Genomic DNA, 20894 nt, shown 5'->3' on the forward strand with positions numbered 1-20894 from the left:
AAATTATGACGGGACTGGACACGTTAGATGCAGGAAGAATGTTCCCGATGTTAGGGAAGTCCAGAACCAGGGGTCACAGCCTAAGGATAAGGGGTAAGCCATATAGGACCGAGATGAGGAGAAACGTTTTCACCCAGAGAGTGGTGAACCTGTGGAATTCTCTACCACAGAAAGTTGTTGAGTCCAGTTCGTTGGATATATTCAAGAGGGAGTTAGATGTGGCCCTTACGACTAAGGAGATCAGGGAGTATGGAGAGAAGGCAGAAGTGGGGTACTGAAGTTGCATGATCAGCCATGATCATATTGAATGGTGGTGCAGGCTCGAAGGGCCGAATGGCCTACTCCTGCACCTATTTTCTATGTTTCTATGTTTCTACGTGTTGCCTGATGCTTGATAGACACAAGCTTGTGCAGTATTTGCAATCTGAAAGAACTAGACATTCTGTGAGATCCTGGTCATATTGCAACAAAATATTAAATCATGAGTCATCAATCCAATATCCTGAAAGGTCCTGCACTATTTTAGTCATCACCTGACTTTATGCTATAGTTTCTGCTGTTCTCTAAAAGTAGGTGCAAGTAAACCATGAAGTAAAAAGCTGTTTTAACTTACATCTACTTAATCATTTAAATTAGACGGTAGTGCAGAGGAACATAGGGCCCAAGTTTCCGATATCCGCTAGAACGGCGCACCTCCGGGTGGCCCGTCTATTTTGTGGCATGAAAAGCGCGCCAAAATCTTACCTCGCGATTCTCCGAGTGCAGCAGGCCTGTTCAACAGTCAGTGCAATGCAGCACAACAGCAGGAAGGTGGAACTACAGCCCTGGGCCAAAAAGAGTGCCAGCAGCTGCGTGCGTGCGCAGTGGAGTCTGCGCGTGTGCACAGTAGTTCCTGACCCCCAGATTCTGTGTGCATGTGCTGCTGGCTGTGTGGGAGGGGCCCGAAGCACACAGCCCCTAGCCCTGGCCGAATGGGCTCCTGCAGAGTGTCGATTTCCAGCCTGTAGCACCAGCCCTGGCCGGGCTCCCGGTGCTCCCGAACGAGTAGGTGAGGTAGGAACTTTTTATTTTTTATTTATTGATTTATTAATTTATTTATCATTTATTATTGATGATGGTTCTTTATTTTTAAAAGTGAAGTGTTTAATGCTTTGAAAAATCCCCTAACTTCCCTCTAACTTCCCTTCCCTCACATCTCTATTTTACATGCCCCTAATTCTAAAGTGTATGCAAGGTTTTTCTGAGCGTACAAAAGTCGACACTTACTCCGTTCTAAGTTAGTTTGGAGTAACTTTTCGGTGTCTAAACTGGCAAAACAGGCGTAAGTGGCTGGTAAAGCCCCCTTTTGAAAAAGAAACTGAACTAAAATGAAACTAAACTAACTCACTAAAACTGGAGCAAACTAAATGCTGAGAATTGAGATTTCCAAGATACTCCAAACTAAACTAGTTGCTCCAATAAAATAGGAGCAACTCCACCCAAAACTTGGGCCCATAGCCCCTTGAGCCTGTGCCACCAATCAATTAGATCATGGCTGATCTATAGCACAACCCAAAGAGTGTATGTGTTAGTACCAAAGAAACATCAGAGATAGTAGTTAAAAAATATTCAAAATGCTAGGATAGAAAAAACACTGGACAGATGACAGAGCAAGACGTCGTTCCCTGTTGTGTGTGACATCATTGGAACTCGGCAATACGAATGCTGCCTTGTGTTCTGCTCCAAGCTGTAGTATTGCGCTGTTATTATACACCAGCTAAATGTGGAATCAATTTTCAATAAGTTCCGATGGTCAAGCAAAGATCTTTCACAAGCAACCTTCAGCAGACAAAACAACAGTGGTGTCATAATACAAAATTAAATACATAACACAAGAAAGTAAAACTGATTCTTTTTTTAAATCAATGTAATTCAGGTGTGCTAAAAAAAAACTATTGCTGAGGTTTTCAGGTTATGATGTGCAAATATTTTACCTCATGTTACAGAAGTGACCTACCCATCAGCCATTGTATGATACAATTATGACACATCTTATATACAGCTGCAAACCTGAGTGAATGGCTTACTGATATAGTGCATAATTTCAGTCAAGGCTGACGTTAAACAAAATTGAACCAAAGCTGGCTTGCTCATAGCAACAATTGAGTAATTTGATGTACCATCGGACGCCCAATGTGGGGAATTGGAGCTTTTTCAGTATCCATCCTGACTACCACTTAGAATGGCTGGAGCATTAGGCTTTGTCAAGTCGAGGTTAAGTTCATTTGTAAGTACTCCTAATGGTAAACTGTAGATCAAGTCTCTGTTGCTCTCTGAGTGAAATATATACTAGTGGATTTCCCAGTGTCCCTAACAGCGAGTCAGAGAATATACCATTTTATCCTCTGACAAAGGAATATAGCCACTGAAAAGATTTAGAAAGAAATTTTAAGAGATGTGCTCAAAGGTGGTGAAGCATTAAAATGTTTGTTTCCTGGGAAATGTGAAGCATTTTCTTTGTGTTATCGATAATATCGGATACAAATCTCGCAGCTAACTGCTCAAATGGTGAATCGGCAGAGAATCACTGCTCCCCTCCAACCTCCCATACCCAGTACTGTCCTCCCATGCCACTCATTAGTGCCAGCTACCCCAACAAGAACATGGGCAACTATCTCTGGGCATCAGAGTATGAGGATAATGATGACAGTGGAAACATGAGTGCAGAGGGAAGATGGGAGCAGGACAGGTGGGGAGCATGAGGGTCGATTGAGAGACAGCTGACAGTTCTTTGAGGGGATAAGTTTTGTAATACTTTGAGGTATGTATAGGAGAGAGGTCTAGCAGCTTTTGCATGTTTGAAGGTGGAGAATGATGGAGGCCATCAGGCTTCATCGTTCCTGAGTTCCACTCCCTGTCCCTATCTCTTCCTTAGCACCGTTCTCTAATTCTCTAAATCCATCTTCCCCCGCTTCCCCTTTCCACCACCACTCAATCTGCTCCTTGCTCCATTTTTTCTTACCCCTATCTTCTCCATTCTCTATTTTGCCATACATCTCTCTCCCTCCATCTTAGTGAATTCCTTCTGCATTCTCCATAGTCTTGCATCCTAAAGTGAGGCACCCAAAACTGGACAATCTTCCCCTCAACCTCCTCCCTCACCTCCCTTGTCTCTTCAGCTCAGCCTTCACTCTCCATAGCTACCTCCCATCTTAGAATCAAAGCATTTTACAGCAACAAAAAGAAAGATATTCATTTATATAGTGTCTTTTACAACCTCAATATGTCCCAAACTTTATTACAGCCAATAAAGTATTTTTGAAGTATCGTCACTGCTGTAATATTGGAATACCAAAGGAGACCATTCAGGTCATTGGGTTGGTGCTGGGTTTCTGGAATGCCATCCACTTAGTCCCATTCTGCTGCCTCTTCTTCAAATATTTATCCATTTCCCTTTAAAAAGCTATCATTGATTCTGCTTCCACCACCAATTCTGATGAGGTATTCCATGCCTTAACAACCCTCTGCATAGAAAATATCCTAACCTCTACCTTTATTCTTTTGGTGATCTTAAATTTATGCCATCTCGTCAACTAGTGTAAATAATTCATCCTGATTTACTTTATCAGAACCTTTCATAATTCTGGACACCTCAAGTAGATTTCATCTTAACCATCTTCATTCTCATTAAAAGTGTCATGTATTTCACCATCTTGCAATGACAATACTTATGCACACTGTACCTGTACCCTTGAAATGCACACCCTGACCACAGGGGGTGAGCTTGCGGGAGACGCTCCTCACCTGGGTTTCCAGGTATAAAAGGGAAGATCCCACCTAGAGTCAGCGCTCCTTGGTCCTGGGAATAAAGTGAAGGTCAACAGAGTGACCTTGTATGATATATACATGCCTCGTGTGAGTTTGTAACAAGGTGCAGAGACACTACATTTGGCGACAAGAAACGGGAATCACTGAACCACGAGGATGGCCACCGATGGCACAGAGGAACACTACTGTGTGGGTGAGGACTGGGACGACTTTGTGGAAAGACTCCAGCAGAGCTTTGTCACAAAGGACTGGCTGGAAGAGGCAGCGGCTGACAAGCGGAGGGCGCATCTACTGACCAGCTGTGGTCCACAGAGGTATGCACTGATGAAAGACCTGCTCGCCCCCCAAAAGCCAGCAAACAAGTCCTTCGAAGAGCTCAGCCAGTTGATCAGTGAGCATCTCAAGCCAGCAAGTAGCGTACACATGGCCTGGCACCGGTTCTACTCTCACCGGCGTCGGGAGGGTCAAAACGTCTCGGACTTCGTGGCAGAACTGCGGTGTTTGGCCAGTCTCTGTAAGTTCTCCGATGCCTGCAGGGGGGAGATGTTAAGGGACTTTTTCGTCGAGGGCATTAATCATACCGACATTTTCAGGAAGCCCATAAAGACTAAGGACTTGACTTTAGAAGGGGTGGCGTTGATAGCTCAGACCTTTATGGCAGGGGAAGAGGAGACCAAGCTAATTTACACACGCAGCCCTGGTTTTAACGTTGCGATGAACCAGGGAGTTAATGTTGTAAAAGTGATACAGAACCCCGCAGGCAGGCAAGGGCAATTCGACACCGCCCAGGCAGGCAGGCAAGGGCAATTCGACACCGCCCAGGCAGCAACAAGCTCCAGGGTGGGCCCGCAACAGGGACAATGGAAAGGGGATCAGCAATTCACGCCATCATGAGGAACAATGCATCCAGTGATGGGACCATCAACACCCTCCATCAGAGTGCTTAGAAATAGCCAAACGGGCCATCAGAGAGGAATGCCTGGGAATAGTCTTTTTGTTAACAGCATTCTCAGCTCATGCTGGAGGTGTGGGGGTAGACACACTGCCAAAAGCTGCAGGTTCCAGCTTTATACCTGTAGGATTTGTAATGTCAGTGGACACTTGATCAGAATGTGCAAAAAGGTAATAGCGAGACTAGTCTGCGAGACAGAGGAACCAGACGAGGGGTCTGCAATGCAGGATGAGGCCTGGGGAACAACCATGGATGCGGAATTCAGAGGGTTCATGTGGCTGACATCCACAACTCATACACTAAAACGCCATCCATGATGATGAATATCTTACTGAATGGCATCCCGGTGCACATGGAGCTGGATACGGGAGCTAGCCAGTCACTCATGAGCGCCCAACAATTTGAGAGACTATGGCCACACAGAGCTAGCAGGCCCAAACTGGAACGCATTGACACGCAGCTACGTACGTACACCAAAGAGATAATCCCAGTGTTGGGCAGTGCAAACTTCTGCATAATGGATTACAGAACCGGCTGCCACTCTGGATTGTTCCGGGAAATGGCACCGCGCTTTTGGGAAGGAGTTGGCTAGCTGAGATGAATTGGAAATGGGGGGATGTGCACGCCATTTCATCCGTGGAGTGAAGTTCATGCTCACAGGTATTGCAAAAATTCGAGTCACTCTTTCAACCCGGTGTCGGAACGTTCAAGGACACTAAAGTAGTGATACACATCACTCCAGACGCCAGACCAGTGCACCACAAAGCCAGTGTGGTGCCGTATGTGATGCATGAGAAAATTGAAAGTGAATTGGACAGGCTGCTCAGAGAGGGCATAATTTCGGCCGTTAAATTCTGCGACTGGGCAAGTCCCATCGTTACCGTCCTCAAAGCAGATGGCTCGGTCAGGATTTGTGGCGACTACAAAGCCACCATCAACCGAGTGTCGCTGCAAGACCAATACCCGCTTCCGAGAGCGGAGGACCTCTTTGCCACGCTGGCAGGTGGCAAGCTGTTCACGAACCTGGACCTCACTTCGGCCTACATGACTCAGGAATTGGTGGAAGATTCCAAGCTTCTGACCACCATCACGATGCACAAAGGATTATTTGTCTACAACAGGTGCCCGTTTGGCATTCGTTCGGCAGTGGCTATCTTTCAGCGGAACATGGAAAGCCTGCTCAAGTCCATCCCTGGAATGGTCGTATTCCAAGACGACATCCTTATAATGGGTCGAGACACCGAGGAACACCTCCGCAACCTGGAGGAGGTGCTACGCCGATTGGATCAGGTAGGCTTGCGGCTGAAAAAAGCCAATTGCGTGTTTTTGGCCCCAGAGGTCGAGTTCCTGGGCAGGAGGGTTGCCGCAGATGGGATCCGGCCGACTGAATCAAAAATTGAGGCGATTCACCGGGTGCCCAGGCCCGGCAACACGTCGGAGTTGCGATCATTCCTGGGACTTTTGAACTATTTTGGGAACTTTCTGCTGAACTTAAGCACATTGTTTGAACCGTTACACATGCTCCTCCATAAAGGGTGTGAATGGTTTTAGCGGGATTGTCAAGCATGGGCTTTCAATAAGGTGAGGAACCTGCTGTGTTCCAACAAACTGTTGACTTTGTATGGCCCCTGTAAAAAACTGGTTTTAACATGCGATGCGTCATCCTATGGGGTTGGGTGTGTGTTGTAATAGGGTAACGATGACGGCCGGCTCCAACCGGTAGCTTACGCCTCCAGGTCGCTCTCCCAGGCAGAGCGTGGATACGGCATGGTCGAGAAGGAGGCAGTCGCGTGTGTATGGTGTGAAAAAGATGCACCAGTACCTTTTCGGCAGACAGTTCACGCTAGAGACGGACCACAAGCCGTTAACATCCCTGTTGTCCGACAGCAAGGCTGTCAACGCTAACGCGTCAGTTCGCATACAGCGATGGGCCCTCACGCTGGCTGCGTATGACTACACCATACGGCACCGGCCAAGTACCAGAAATTGTGCTGACGCACTCAGCGGGCTCCCACTTGCCACCACCGAGGGGGCGTCAGAGCAGACCGCCGAGATGGTCATGGCCGTTAAGGCTTTTGACACTCCGGGCTCCCCCATCACAGCCCGACAGATCAAACTCTGGACCAACAGGGACCCCCTCCTATCCATGAAAAAGAAATGTGTCCTGACTGGGAATTGGGCGCCCGCACACAGGGCGTGCCCCGAGGAAGTCAGGCCGTTTCAGAGATGGATGGATGAACTCTCCATCCAAGCCAACTGCCTGTTATGGGGCAGCCGGGTAGTTATGCCCCAGAAAGGAAGGGAAGCGTTCATCAGGGAACTCCACAGCGAGCACCCTGGCATCGTGTTAATGAAGGCCATTGCCCGGCCACATGTATGGTGGCCAGGGATTGACGCAGACCTGGAACACTGGGTTCGCAGGTGCACAACGTGTGCCCAGCTGGGCAATGCCCCCAGGGAGGTTCCACTCAGTCTGTGGCCCTGGCCCACCAGGCCATGGTCACGCATTCACGTTGACTATGCGGGTCCGTTCATGGGGAAAATGTTCCTGATCATTGTCGATGCATACTCGAAGTGGATCGAGTGCATCATATTGAACTCGTGCACGACATCCATCACTGTGGAGAGTCTGCGTACGGTTTTCGCGACCCACGGCTTGCCGGACATCCTGGTCAGCGACAATGGCCCGTGTTTTACCAGCCATGAATTCCAGGAGTTTATGTCAGGCAATGGGATCACGCACGTCCGGACAGCGCCGTTCAAGCCAGCTTCCAATGGCCAGGCAGAACGGGCGGTCCGAGTCATAAAGCAGGGCATGCTACGCATCCAAGGACCCTCCCTTCAGTACCACCTATCGCGCCTCCTGCTGGCCTACAGGTCCCGGCCGCACTCGCTCACGGGAGTCCCACCAGCGGAACTCCTCATGAAATGCACGCTTAAAACGCGGCTGTCCCTCATTCACCCAGCCCTGGCAGACATTGTTGAGGGCAAACGCCAGTCCCAAACCGAGCTCCATGATCGAGGCTCAAGGGGAAGGTGTATAGAAATGGATGACCCGGTATTTGTTCTTAACCATGCTTTGGGACCCAAATGGCTTGAGGGCACCGTAATTGGCAAAGAAGGAAACAGGGTTATGGTGGTCAGACTAAACAATGGGCAGATATGCCGCAAACACTTGGACCAAGTAAAGACAAGGTTCAATGCAGACATGGAGGAACCGGAAGAAGAGCATGATGAGATAGCACCCACACCACTGCCAGCGTACGAGCAACAAAGACAGCCCTCAGCATGCACAGTCCCGGCGGCCAGCCCGGACAGGCCGGAATCACCTCAAGTGACAGAGACGTGTGCTGAGGCTCAGCCACCAGAGCCACAAGAGAGCGTCGACCACCCGATAGACTTAACCTCTGAAACTAAAAGACTTAAGGGGGGAAGTGATGTCATGTATTTCACCATCTTGCAATGACAATAGTTATGTAACTGTAACTCATGCACACTGTACCTGTACCCTTGAAATGTATACCCTGACCACAGGGGGTGAGCTTGCGGGAGACACTCCTCACCTGGGTTTCCAGGTATAAAAGGGGAGGTCCCACCCAGAGTCAACACTCCTTGGTCCTGGGAATAAAATGAAGGTCACAGAGTGACCGTGTCTGATATATACATGCCTCGTGTGAGTTTGTAACAAGGTGCAGAGACACTACAAAAAGAGGCACAGGTTCTTATCTCTCCTTATAATTAGAGCAAATCATTGATGGCATGATCTAAGTAAATCTTTCTTGCACCCTCTCCACGGTCTTAACATCCTTCTGAAATTAAAGTGCCCAAAACTGGACATAATCTACCACCCATGGCCTCTTATCTTGCCAGCTGCCATTGCACACCTCAGTTCGGCCTCTACTGCCCCTCATCTGTCTTTAGCTCCTTTCCCTGCAATCCAATTCACCTCCATCTCTCACACTCCTCCCCTTTTCCCTTCCTTCCCATTTCCTCTCACTTATCTTCTCTGCTTCCACCTCACCACCACCTTCACAGTTCCTCTCCCTTCCTCTTGTACCTCCTCCTCCCCACCTCCACCTTTTCCTCCCATTCCCCTCGACCACTCCCTTACCGACCACTTTGCCCCTCACCTGTCTCTCTCACATGCCTCTTTCAGCTCTCTCTACTTCTTTGCCTTGAGTTGAGAAATTGATGAAGACACTAGATGGGTGTGCAGTGATCGTGGGTGAATACCCAAATAGGGGGAGGAAGGACATCTGCGGCAGAGACCCGGTCATGGCAATTGCAAGGGAAGATACGGCCAATGAACAGAAAGCAAAGCCTTGATCATGGAGGGGTGGGTGCAGCTGAGGACTGAGTGCAGGAGGCTGGGTATGGTCAGGAAAAAAGCTGGGTCATTTGAGAGTTGATGGCACGCTTGGAGTGGTGGGGAGGGGTGCAGGGTGGGGTGGTTTGGATGAAGAGAGGGAAGAGAGGAGGAGGCTTAGGAATTGAGTGCAAATGGTGTGGGAAGGGTAAGAACTAGTAGACGGAGACTGGGAGGCCCATGAATGGGATCAAGCTGGCACAGGCAATGCGAGAACCAATGGCAAACAATGTTCCCGTTAAGTAGGTACCATGCAGGCTGCCCAGCAGCTTCACAATAGAAAACACACATGCACGGAACATTGAATGGGCCAAGCAGCCTGTAGAAGAGGCCGTGCAACCCAAAAAATTATCAGGAACATTGGTGGCAAATGATGATTTAAAAATGAATAAAAAGTTAAAGTTAAACAAATGCCACCTGAAGGTTATAGTAATCTGACGTTGTACGCTAGTGCTAATGAGGCTGACAAGCTCCCACATTGCCTATTAACTATTGCTATAATATGGAATTGTTTGGCAACAGAAAGTTAAATGGCTCAGACAAAAAGTGAATGTAAATATAAGCTTTTTAATATTTTTATAGATGTGGTCCTTTGTAGCTATTATCAGTAGGGTAAAATAGTTTGCTATTCCATTAATAGCACATATCCATGGAGTTACCATATGTTCAAAGTGACAATCAAATGGCAGTCACTGTTGTACTTGTGACGTTAAATGGGAACGATACGTGCCAAATATCCTGATACAGCCTCTTGCTTACGTTAACATAAATCATTACAAGAAACAACAATGGTATCAGTTTTAGCATTCTCTGGTCTCATTATGAGCATGGTTCTAGAGGATTATATTTATTTTGGATGTTAAAGTAGCCTTATCGTCTGTTCTTGAAGTTAGGGTACGATGAAGAAAAGGACGATTATGTTTTCTATGGAGAATACAGTGAGAGCCAGACTGTCGAACTACCGACTCCAGAGAAAACATTTCCCTCTCCAGAACAGGAAAAGAAAAATCGGCTTAGAAGCAATATTATCAATGAGATCATAAACAAAGAGAGAGAATACGTCAAGAACCTAAAGGACATCTATGAGGTAAGGTGCAGATGGCAGTTAAGTTTATGTCTGGAATCGCACCAATGTGGATTTTTTTTTCCTGCCAAATTTCTCCACTTTCCCACCACAAAAGGTATTGGGATCGATTTTGGTCGTCCAGCAGGAATTTGGTGGCTAGTGAGCTCATTACATTTCTCTCTGCACTGCAATCAGCTCCTGGAGATAATGCTGCTCACATTCACATGTTGTGCGACCTCCCGCTGTGCTTGTTCACCAACTTGCCTTGGCATCTGCTGGCCATCCAAGGAGAATTGCACCTCCTTTCTCTCCACGGCTGAATTTGAAAACCACGGGGCTATGCTGGAACTCTTCTTGCCCCCAGACACTGTCATGCAGTTCCACAGTGTTGCTTCCCTGCTTTGGGAAGAAAAACATGCATCTCCCCTTTAAGCTGCTGCAAGCCTTTAAGAACCTGCAGCAATGCCTACTTTCTCAGCTCCTAATCAGCGAGCTGCCTATATTTGGAGTGGACTTCATGCTGGCAACTCTCCTTCCTCAAGCAAATGACCTGGATGCTGAGACAGGTCCCTTGCTGACTCCTCCAGGCAGCTGTTGCTCCTGACCCCGCCAACTTGGATCACTGATCTCCAAGTGCCCGCTCTCCTGGCATATCAGTTGCAATGCTGAGCTGCAGCTGGTAGCACGGGCAGACACCGCATTCTTGCACGCTGTTAGGCCCCAGTTCCTAGATGTTGCTGACCAAGGGCATCTCATGAGCATCTCATCAGCAGCCTCTCTCATGTTGCAGCCATGAAGCACGAGAGTAGATAAAATCGCACCTCAGTCAGGCACACTAGGTGCTTGAACCTGGTTGACAAATAGTGTGTCGGCCTTTCTGTAACCCATTAAAACCACACTGTTATTTGAAATTTTTGCATGCAGAGAATATTCCTGATGATCTTGCAGCTTTAAGTGCGATGAATATCAGTTTTGCTATTTGGGCAGATGCTGTTTATAGGGTGAAAGGAATGAGACAGATGTTGGACATGACTATTAAGGCAGAGGGTCACGGATTCTTTAGTTTAAGTTCTCTTCAGTGAAGTGCTACCAAAGAGCTCTTGTTGCAGGCCCATTAGACCCATCTCACTTCTTTATCATCCCTCCCCCTCGTCCTGCTGACGGGCTTTACTCAAATGGTGGCCCAGGTGTTGCCTCCATTGCAGAGCAAAATTATGCAGCATGCAGCAAACCACAATCAACAACAACATGCATTTCTATCGCGACTTTAACCTAGTAAAACGTCCCAATACGCTTCACAGGAACGTTATTAAACAAAATTTGACATCAAGCCACGTAAGGAGATAGTCGGACAGATGACCAAAACTTGGTCAAAGGAGTAGGTTTTAAAAAGCATCTTAAAGGAGGAGAGCTAAGTAGAAAGGCAGAGAGACATAGCGAGGGAACTCCAGTGCTCAGGGCCTCGGCAGCTGAAAACACGGCCGCCAATGGTGGAGCAATTAAAATCGGGAATGCACAAGAGACCAGAACTGAAGGAAGCTAGAGATCTCGGAGGGTTGTAGGACTGGAAGAGGTTATAGAGATAGGGAGGGGTGAGACCATGAAGGGATTTGAAAACAAGGATGAGAATTTTAAAATTGAGGCGTTGCAGGACCGGGTGACAAAGTAAGCCAACGAGCAAAGGGCCTTTGGGTGAACCAGACTTGGTGCAAGTTAGGATACAGACAGCAGACTTTTGGATGAGCTTAAGTTTATGGAGGGTGGAAGGTGGGAGGCCAACCAGATCAGCTTTGAAAGAATCAAACCGAGAGATAACAAAGGCCTGGATGAGGGTTCCAGCAGCAGATGTGCTGAGGCGGGCTGGAGATGGGCGCTGTTACAGAGATGGTGGTCGGAAGCTCATCTTAGGGTCAAATACGACACCAAGGTTGCGAACGGTTTGGTTCAGCCTCAGACAGTTGCCAGGAAGAGCGATGAAGTCAGTAGCTAACTAATTGAATTGGTGATGTGGACCGAAGACATGGCTGGAACTTTCTCAGTGCTGAGCGTGCAGTTTTGGTTTGAGTCGGCAGTTAAAGTCGCAGAAATTGCCAGCGTGTCTGGAAACCGCCGTCATCCGTCAATTTCCACATTTAACTCGAGCGCTTTCCCAGCGCACCACAGACCCGCTTGGGAGAGACTGGCGACCTCATTGAAGTACTTAGCTGCTTGTTGAGAGACCCTTAAGAGGCTTTATAACATCAGGTTTTAGCTTTAACTTTTTACGTACGGGATTCACGTACCTCGGTAACCTTGCCTGTGAAGGGGAGGCAGAATCTCAGTGGCCATTGTGCAAGTTCATTAAGTGACAGCTGGAAAAAACACATAAGTACTCATACCTTACACCTCCTTCCTTGTCTAATGGAAAGGCTCTTTCTAATTGTGATCTATTCTTACGGCATCATTAAAGCACACACACACAAGATGGTTCTTACTGGGAACTTGTCATCATATGACTTGTCACATGACCCTTTATTATATTTACATCAGCAGTTGCATTACCACAGTAGTCCACTAGGCGGAGCAGTAGTCCACTAGGTGGAGCTATATTACACTTCTCCCTCATTAATGAAGAAGTAATCATAACAAATAATCATCATACATAATTTGCATGGTTATACACAATAAAAGATAGAGACTTATTTTGCCACATTTATAAATCAAACTTAACCATTGGTATTCTGTTTCGAAGAGGGATACCTTTGCTCTCGAACAGAACCTCCCAAACTTGGTGTTGAACTGAGATTCATTCTAGGCTGAGCCTGAGAAGAATTTTTCTCCAAGGGCAACCCTTGATCTACATTGGGCTCTATACCACTTCAGACTGTTTGTCTGCCTGACTCAGACTTAAATTCTGACTTTCTCTTTTTCTCTTGGATTTGTTTCTATAACATCAGATGTAAGATACGCTACTGGTACTCTACTTGTAACAAAACTATCTGATGAGTCAGAAATAATCGAATCATTCCAACTTTCAACTCCTTCCATATCTGTAGGTAAAATATGAGCAAAGTGAACAAACCGAACCTGTCCATGATCAAACATCTTGACCAAATATGTGCAAGGGCCACATATCTTCACTATTCTTCCTGGTAACCACTTTAACCATTTATGGTGATGGTTCTTCACTCTAATCTTCTGATTCAATTTCACACTTCTCTCTTTTACTCTACCTCTATCATGATTCTCTTTCTGTCTTAATTGTTTCTCTTCTACTGACTGTGCTAAGTTTAGCTTTAGCAACAAGAACCTGGTTCATGACTGTCGTTTGAGAAACAACTCTGCTGGTATTCTACCAATAGTTGTTTGAGGAATATTACGATATGTAATTCGAAAATTTGCCAATTTGTGGTCCAATGACAATTGAAATTCCTTGAATTTGAATCCAAAATTTGCTTGATGAGAGCACGTTTTACAATTTGCACTGTGTGCTCTGCTGCACCATTTGAAGCAGGGTGGTACAGTGGAACTTTGATATGTTTCACACCATTTCTGCTCATGAACTGTGCAAATTTTTCTGAACAAAATTGCAGCCCATTATCAGACACAATTTCTTCTGGGGTAATATGAAGAAAACAATCTTCACAAATTGTCTCATGTTTTACTTGTTATATTCCACATCGGAAATGCTTCTAGCCGTTTCAAATGGCTATCAATCACAATGAACAATTGTTGTCCTTCAACTCAGCAAAATCTACATATAAACTTTGCCACACCCTGGGAGGCCATTCCCATGGCTGTGATGGTACTGGTGGTGGGTCTTTGCTTCCGATTGACATGTACACTGACTAACAATGTACTCTATATCCTTATCTAGTCTTGGCCACCATAAGTAACTGTGTGCAAAATTCTTAGTCAAGCACATTCCAAGGTGCTGATCTTGAAAGTCCCCCAACAATTTGGACATTATCTTATTTGGAATAACTACTCTTGCACCCCACATGATACAATCTTTATCCACTGATAATTCAGTCATTGAAAGTGGGCATGCAGGTACAGCAGGCGATGAAGAAGGCAAATGGTATGTTGGCCTTCATAGCTAGGGGATTTGAGTATAGGAGCAGGGAGGTCTTACTGCAGTTGTACAGGGCCTTAGTGAGGCCTCACCTGGAATATTGTGTTCAGTTTTGGTCTCCTAATCTGAGGAAGGACGTTCTTGCTATTGAGAGAGTGCAGCGAAGGTTCACCAGACTGATTCCAGGGATGGCTGGACTGTCATATGGGGAGAGACTGGATCAACTGAGCCTTTATTCACTGGAGTTTAGAAGGATGAGAGGGGATCTCATAGAAACGTATAAGGTTCTGACGGGACTGGACAGGTGAGATGCAGGAAGAATGTTCCCGATGTTGGGGAAATCCAGAACCAGGGGACATAGTCTTAGGATAAGGGGTAGGCCATTTAGGACTGAGATGAGGAGAAACTTCTTCATTCAGAGAGTTGTTAACCTATGGAATTCCCTGCTGCAGAGAGTTGTTGATGCCAGGTCATTGGATATATTCAAGAGGGAGTTAGATATGGCCCTTACGGCTAAGGGGATCAAGGGGTATGGAGAGAAAGCAGGAAAGGTGTACTGAGGGAATGATCAGCCATGATCTTATTGAATGGCGGTGCAGGCTCGAAGGGCCGAATGGCCTACTCCTGCACCTATTTTCTATGTTTCTATGTTTCTATTCCTACGAAGGAAGTATGGATGAATATTTTCCTCTGATACATGGTTTGGAGTCATTTACTATGTAATCATACATCTTTGACATAACTGGGTCACATTTGGTTGTTCTACCAATCTCTTGAGCTGTGACTGGCAGTTCATCAATGTATGAAAAATAGAACACTTCTTCCCTATTAAGTGTAATTTGTGATGGGGATGGCAACCTGGACATAGCATCTGCATTACTGTGATCAGCTGATCATCTGTACTCAGTGTCATACGTACATACTGACAAAATCAAAGCCCATCTCTGCATTTGAGCTGCAACTAAGGTTGGAACTGGAGACGTTGGATGGAGGATTACTGTCAGTGGCTTATTGTCAGTAACAATGGTAACACAAGTATTTGTGGAACTTCTTGACCCCAAAAATTAATGCCAAAGCTTCCCTTTCGATTTGTGCAAAATTATGCTCACGGGCACTGAGAATGCGTGAAACAAAAGCAATTGGTCTGTCCTGCCATTAATTAGTATATGAGAGAGCACTGCCCCAACTCCATACAGAGAGGCGTCACATGCTAGCTTGACCTCCTTAGATACGTCATAGTGAACTAACCTGGTACCCTCTACCAACTGGCCTGTATTCATTGGAGTTCAGAAGGATGAGAGGTGATCTTATCGAAACATATAAAATAATGAGGGGTCTCGACAAGGTGGATGCAGTGAGGATATTTCCACTCATAGGGGAAACTAGAACTGGGGGGCATAGTCTCAGAATAAGGGGCTGTCCATTTAAAACTGAGATGAGGAGGAATTTCTTCTCTCAGAGGGTTGTAAATCTGTAGAATTCTCTGCCCCAGAATATATTTAAGGCGGAGATAGACAGATTTTTGAGCGATAAGGGAATAAAGGGTTATTGGGAGTGGGCAGGGAAGTGGAGCTGAGTCCATGGTCAGATTAGCCATGATCTTATTAAATGGCAGAACAGGCTTGAGGGGCCAAATGGCCCACTCCTACTCCTATTTCTTATGTTCTTATGTACATTCCTTGAATGCTGTATCGCATTCTTCTGACCACTTCCAATGGACCTGTTTTTTCAACAGCTCATTCAGTGGCTGTAACACTGTAGCCAAATTTGGTAGAAACTTCCCACAATAGTTCAAAAGACACAAACATGATCGACATTCAGTGGCATTCTTGGGAATGGGTGCATTTCTGATTGTATCCAGTTTTTGCTTGGTTGGATGTAAACCCATCATTGTCGACTATGTGCCCTAAGTACTCCACTGAGTTTTCAAATAACTCGTACTCTGTGTTTCGCTAGCCGCTTGAGCACTTCATTCAACATGTTATTATGGATTTGCCTGTTTGGTGCTAAAATATGTACGTCATCTAAATAACATACTACCCCTTCAATATCTTGCAAAATCTGGTACATCACCCCTTGGAATATGGCAGATTCGGAAGAGACTCCAAATGATAGCATATTAAATTGATATAGGCCTAAATGAGTATTTATAGTCAAGCATGACTTGGACTCCTCATCTAGTTCAAGTTGTAAGTAGGCATTTATAAGATCTAACTTTGAGAAGATCTGGCCGCCTGTCAGCATTGTGAACAAACCTTCTACATTTGGCAATGTATTGGGCAGATTACCCTCTCGAACTTGGTTTATGGCTACATTATAATCAACATATAACCTTACCTTACCATCTGACTTAGGTACAACAACAATGGGGTAGCCCATTACTTAGAATTACCTTAGAGGTAATGGGCTAGAACCTCCACTTTTTTTGCATGCTTAACGCCCATTTTACCACTGAAATGACGTTCCACATTCAGATATTGCCCATTTTGGCACAAAATGGAAACTGACGGGCTTTTTTAGGGGACTTATCACCGAGCGTTATTTTCCCAATGGGTGTAACGCCAAGAAAAAATATTACCACCCGCCCACTTTTTGGGGGCAGAATCAGCAGAATGGGCAAATTCAACGCCCATAATATCGCCCAGCGTTACTTTCCGCACGGAATTAACGCCGAGATTCAATATTAATGCTCGCCCACTGTTTTTTGTGGTAAATATATTTACTCAAACTAGCGGCCATGGAGATCGTCCATCGTCAATTTCACTAGCTCGCACACATATCGCCAAGAATATCATTCGCTCAAAAAAACTCCCACAAAATTTGGAACTAACTGAGACGAATGCCAGCAGTGTGACTGGCATTTGTTAAATCCCACTCTTACGTGAGGAGCTGATATCGGAAAGATTTGCCTAAAAGAGCGCTGATGTGAGTGACAACGCTGATACACTGCTGTATGTGTGCAGCTCAGACATCAATGGTGCCCAACACCTTGGTGCCAGTTAAAGTTTACGTTGATTGATGTTAAGTTGTATTTAACCCTTTCGTGGTAAGGAATCACCAGTGTGTAATGGTCCAGCTATCTGAGACAATGCGCAACAAGGTTATGTTCAATAACAAAAGTTTAATATAAAGATTGGTCAGAAATCATCAGTATCACAGCCAATAACACCCAACCCCCGCCCACGCCACACTTTTTCCAACATTGACATAAATCACATGTTCAACATGACTAGCAACACAGAATACAAAAGCAAAGCAGGAGCGTGGTCCCCAGACCCCATACATTGCAACAAATTGCATACACTCAGATGAAGATATAACACAGCCATCACCTGCGCACATGCACCTCACTTTCCTTCCCCCCTCTCCTTCTCCCCACCTCTACCCCTTCTCCTCCTCGCTCCACAGCGCCTGTCCAAAGAGCTCCTCGGGCGGGATGAAGGCAGATGCGGTGGCTGCACGGGTACGGGAGTGGGGGGGTGCCGAGGGGGCAACATTCTTGGTCCTTGCTCTCATCTGTCGTTCACAGTGGTGATGCGGAACCTAGGGATGGAGTGCTGCGCTTGGGGATCATTGGAAGGCCTGTGGCAGCAATGTTCCGAGCTATCGCATCCAGGGACTCCGCCATGAACTCGGCGACAATCGGAGCTCCTCAGCACCAGATGTAGTAGGATCGTCTGCCGACTCCTGCCCCACGCCGCCACCTTCTGGCCTCTGTGGCCTTGCTTGGGGCCGTGCTGCTGGCTGAACTGCAAGGCACAAATGAGGTTATTAGAGGAGAAACGGGTGCTAGGGTGACAAGGTGAGTCCAGCGCTACACACAGCATATGCACGACAAAGGCACCACCATTCTCAAAATCATCACAGACATCACATTTCATGACCATCAAGACATTGTCCATTGCAATGATTTTCATGAGGCCAGCATTATTTCTATGACACTTTTAGAAATCACCTATTATATATGATTGTTCGGATATGAGTTAGTGTGGCATCTATTGACTTTACATCAAGCAATGGTGTAAGTTTTACTCACGTGGCATCACTTCAGGGTCTGCAGATGCATCCGTGGCTGTCCAGGGGTGATTCCCCACGAGTGCAAACATTCGCTCCTCCACCTCAGTGATGTCGCTGGGGACTGGTGGCCCCCCGCTCATTCACCTCTGCACGGACCTCATCATCGATAGCTTCTTCTGTAAAAGGTGACACGACGACATGGCATGAGATGATTGCATGATATCATTGCTTGGCACTGTCACAGACACTGATACAACACATAACCGACAGATGTAATCATGATTATTATGATTATTATCATTCTTTACCTAATGACGTACACTGTGACCGCAGGCTTTGAGTAAAACATTCCCGGTAAAAGTACAAGACCTCACATCTGCTGCTAATCACTCACAACTGTTACAAATCAAGTTATATAAAAACATAAGTACATGTAAATCAATGTAATACTTACACTTGCGGATCCCACAAGGTCGTTCTATCGTTTGCGGCATTGGTTGCCTTCACGCACATTGTTGGTCGCCGACGAGACCACCTCTGCTATCTCGGTCCATATCCTATGGTAGGCCTTTGGGGTGGGTTTCCCACGCCCTCCCTGTGTCAAATCACCCCAGCATAACTCGACCTCCTGCTGGAGGAAGGCATTTGCCTCATCCGAGAACCTCCTGGCTCTTTTGCGGCCTCCAATGTGCTCCTCTCCCACCTCACTGCTCTCTCCAGCGTCAGTCTCCACAGTGTGCTGTGATGCCTCCTCCTTTCCCTCCATTATAGGACAAATTCAGTCAAATATGTGGTTGGTAACAGCTAATTTTTGTTTGCCTACTTGCTGTGAAGCTCTAAAGTCTTCCTCCTTTCTCCCAAAGCAGCCACACCACACCCAGCCACACCTTCAGTCCCTCTGTGCTCCCTCTCGCTCTGTCTCCTCTTCTGCGCATGCCATAGTGACCCTTGACCTCCTGAATTGTGGGAATTGAGCGTTGCTATGCTGTTGCTAAGGACGGTTGCATTTTACGGCAGAAGGTCAAAAAAATTTAACGCTACCACCCATTTGATATTGCTTGCGCTAACGCCCATTTTCAAAAATGTAAACTAGGTGTTTTGAGAATGGGCGAGAAGCCGGTGATTGGAAAACTCTTTTTTACCACCCACGCCGGAAATAACGCCCATTTTGGGGCGATAAGCCCAAAAGTGGAGCTTCTAGCCCCATGTTTTCAGTCTCTAGTTTTTTGAGTTCTTGCTCAACTTTTTCCTTGAGTGCATATGGTGGCTTGCAGTAAACTGCTTTAGCATCCTTTTGTACTCTGAAATTCTTGGATCTGACTGCCTATTTCACGAAACACCTTCGGATACTGCTTGAAGACATCATCCTTTGATGCAAATCTCATTTTAACATGAAAAATCTTATTCCAATCCAGCTTCAGTGATCCCAACCAATTTCTACCTACCAAGGCAGGCTTGTCTCCTGACACTATTAAGAGAGGCAAGCTCTGAAACTGATTCTTGTATTTCACCGGTATGGTGATACGTCCTACAACAGGGGTTTGCTCTCCTGAGTAGTCTCGCAGCTCTATCTTAGACTTCTCCAGTGGAAAATCACATAACATGTTGAATATAGCAATTCTTGTACTAAACTCACGATGCACCAGTGTCGATTTCCATGGGTATCCTGCTTCTTGCAATGTCTACTAGAATGGCGATACTTCGCGAATCTTTGTTAGGTACTCTTGTGCTTCTGATGACGCATGTTTCCAGAACCTCCTCGTCCTGTTGTTTCACTTCAATGTTATGTAGTCTCTGGTGATTTCTACTTAGAACCTTGTAAGTTGGTTTACACTTCAGTCGGCATGTCTTCGCAAGATGCCCTGTTTTCTTGCAGAAGAATCCCTCTACCTTCACATATGGACATCTTTGAGCAATGTGTTATCTCAGACACCGATGGCACGACTGCAATGCATTGTTAGCTTGGCCAATTGCTGAGGCCTTGGGGCCCAACTGCTTTTTACTTCTAACCTGCAGGCGATTCACCTCAGTGGTCTGATGACTAGAAATGGCGCAAAATTCTCGGGAATATTGGTCTGCTATATCCATTAACATAGCTGTTTGACAGGCTAACTCAAAAGCCAAGTTAGAGGATGTGAACAACTGATTGCTTCATTTTTCATCCCACAAACAAAGAGGTCACACAATGCTTGGTCCTGAAAGTTTATGAAATGACAGTGAATGGACAGCTTTTTTAATGCTACAATATACTCACTGATACTCTCATCATGTAATTGATCTTGAGTTCCAAAACAATAACTTTCAGCAATTTCCAGGGCCTCAGGACTGTAGTGCTGAATTTCCTTCAGGGGCGTGTCCTTTGGCTTGACAGGAACAAGCACATTTTTCAGGATTTCATACACCTCAGGGCCTGCTTTATTCAGGAAAATAGCCTGTTTTCTTTCTAAAACCACCCAGTTACAGTTTTCATCATCGAGGACTTCAACAATGCTATCCTTGGTGGAAAACATTTCTAGCCGCTCCACATACATTCCAAAAGTCTCTTGGTCATGATGGAACTCACCCAAGCGCCCTAATATTCCCCTAGGTGCAGCCATCTGGACTCTAATTTAAGCCAAGTGTGCTTGAAATT

At 46.0% G+C, this 20894-nt stretch overlaps 1 protein-coding gene across 1 annotated transcript in view; it reads left to right on the forward strand.

The window, feature by feature from the left end:
* LOC139266214 (uncharacterized) overlaps window positions 1-20894 on the forward strand; it is a 200672-nt gene that overhangs the window by 53461 nt on the left and 126317 nt on the right. The window contains exon 6 of the mRNA XM_070884045.1: window positions 10015-10212. Coding sequence (XP_070740146.1) covers window positions 10015-10212 — 198 coding nt within the window. The remainder of the gene's footprint in view (window positions 1-10014; window positions 10213-20894) is intronic.

Source organism: Pristiophorus japonicus, chromosome 6, assembly GCF_044704955.1.
Source record: "Pristiophorus japonicus isolate sPriJap1 chromosome 6, sPriJap1.hap1, whole genome shotgun sequence".
Lineage (NCBI taxonomy): Eukaryota > Metazoa > Chordata > Chondrichthyes > Pristiophoridae > Pristiophorus > Pristiophorus japonicus.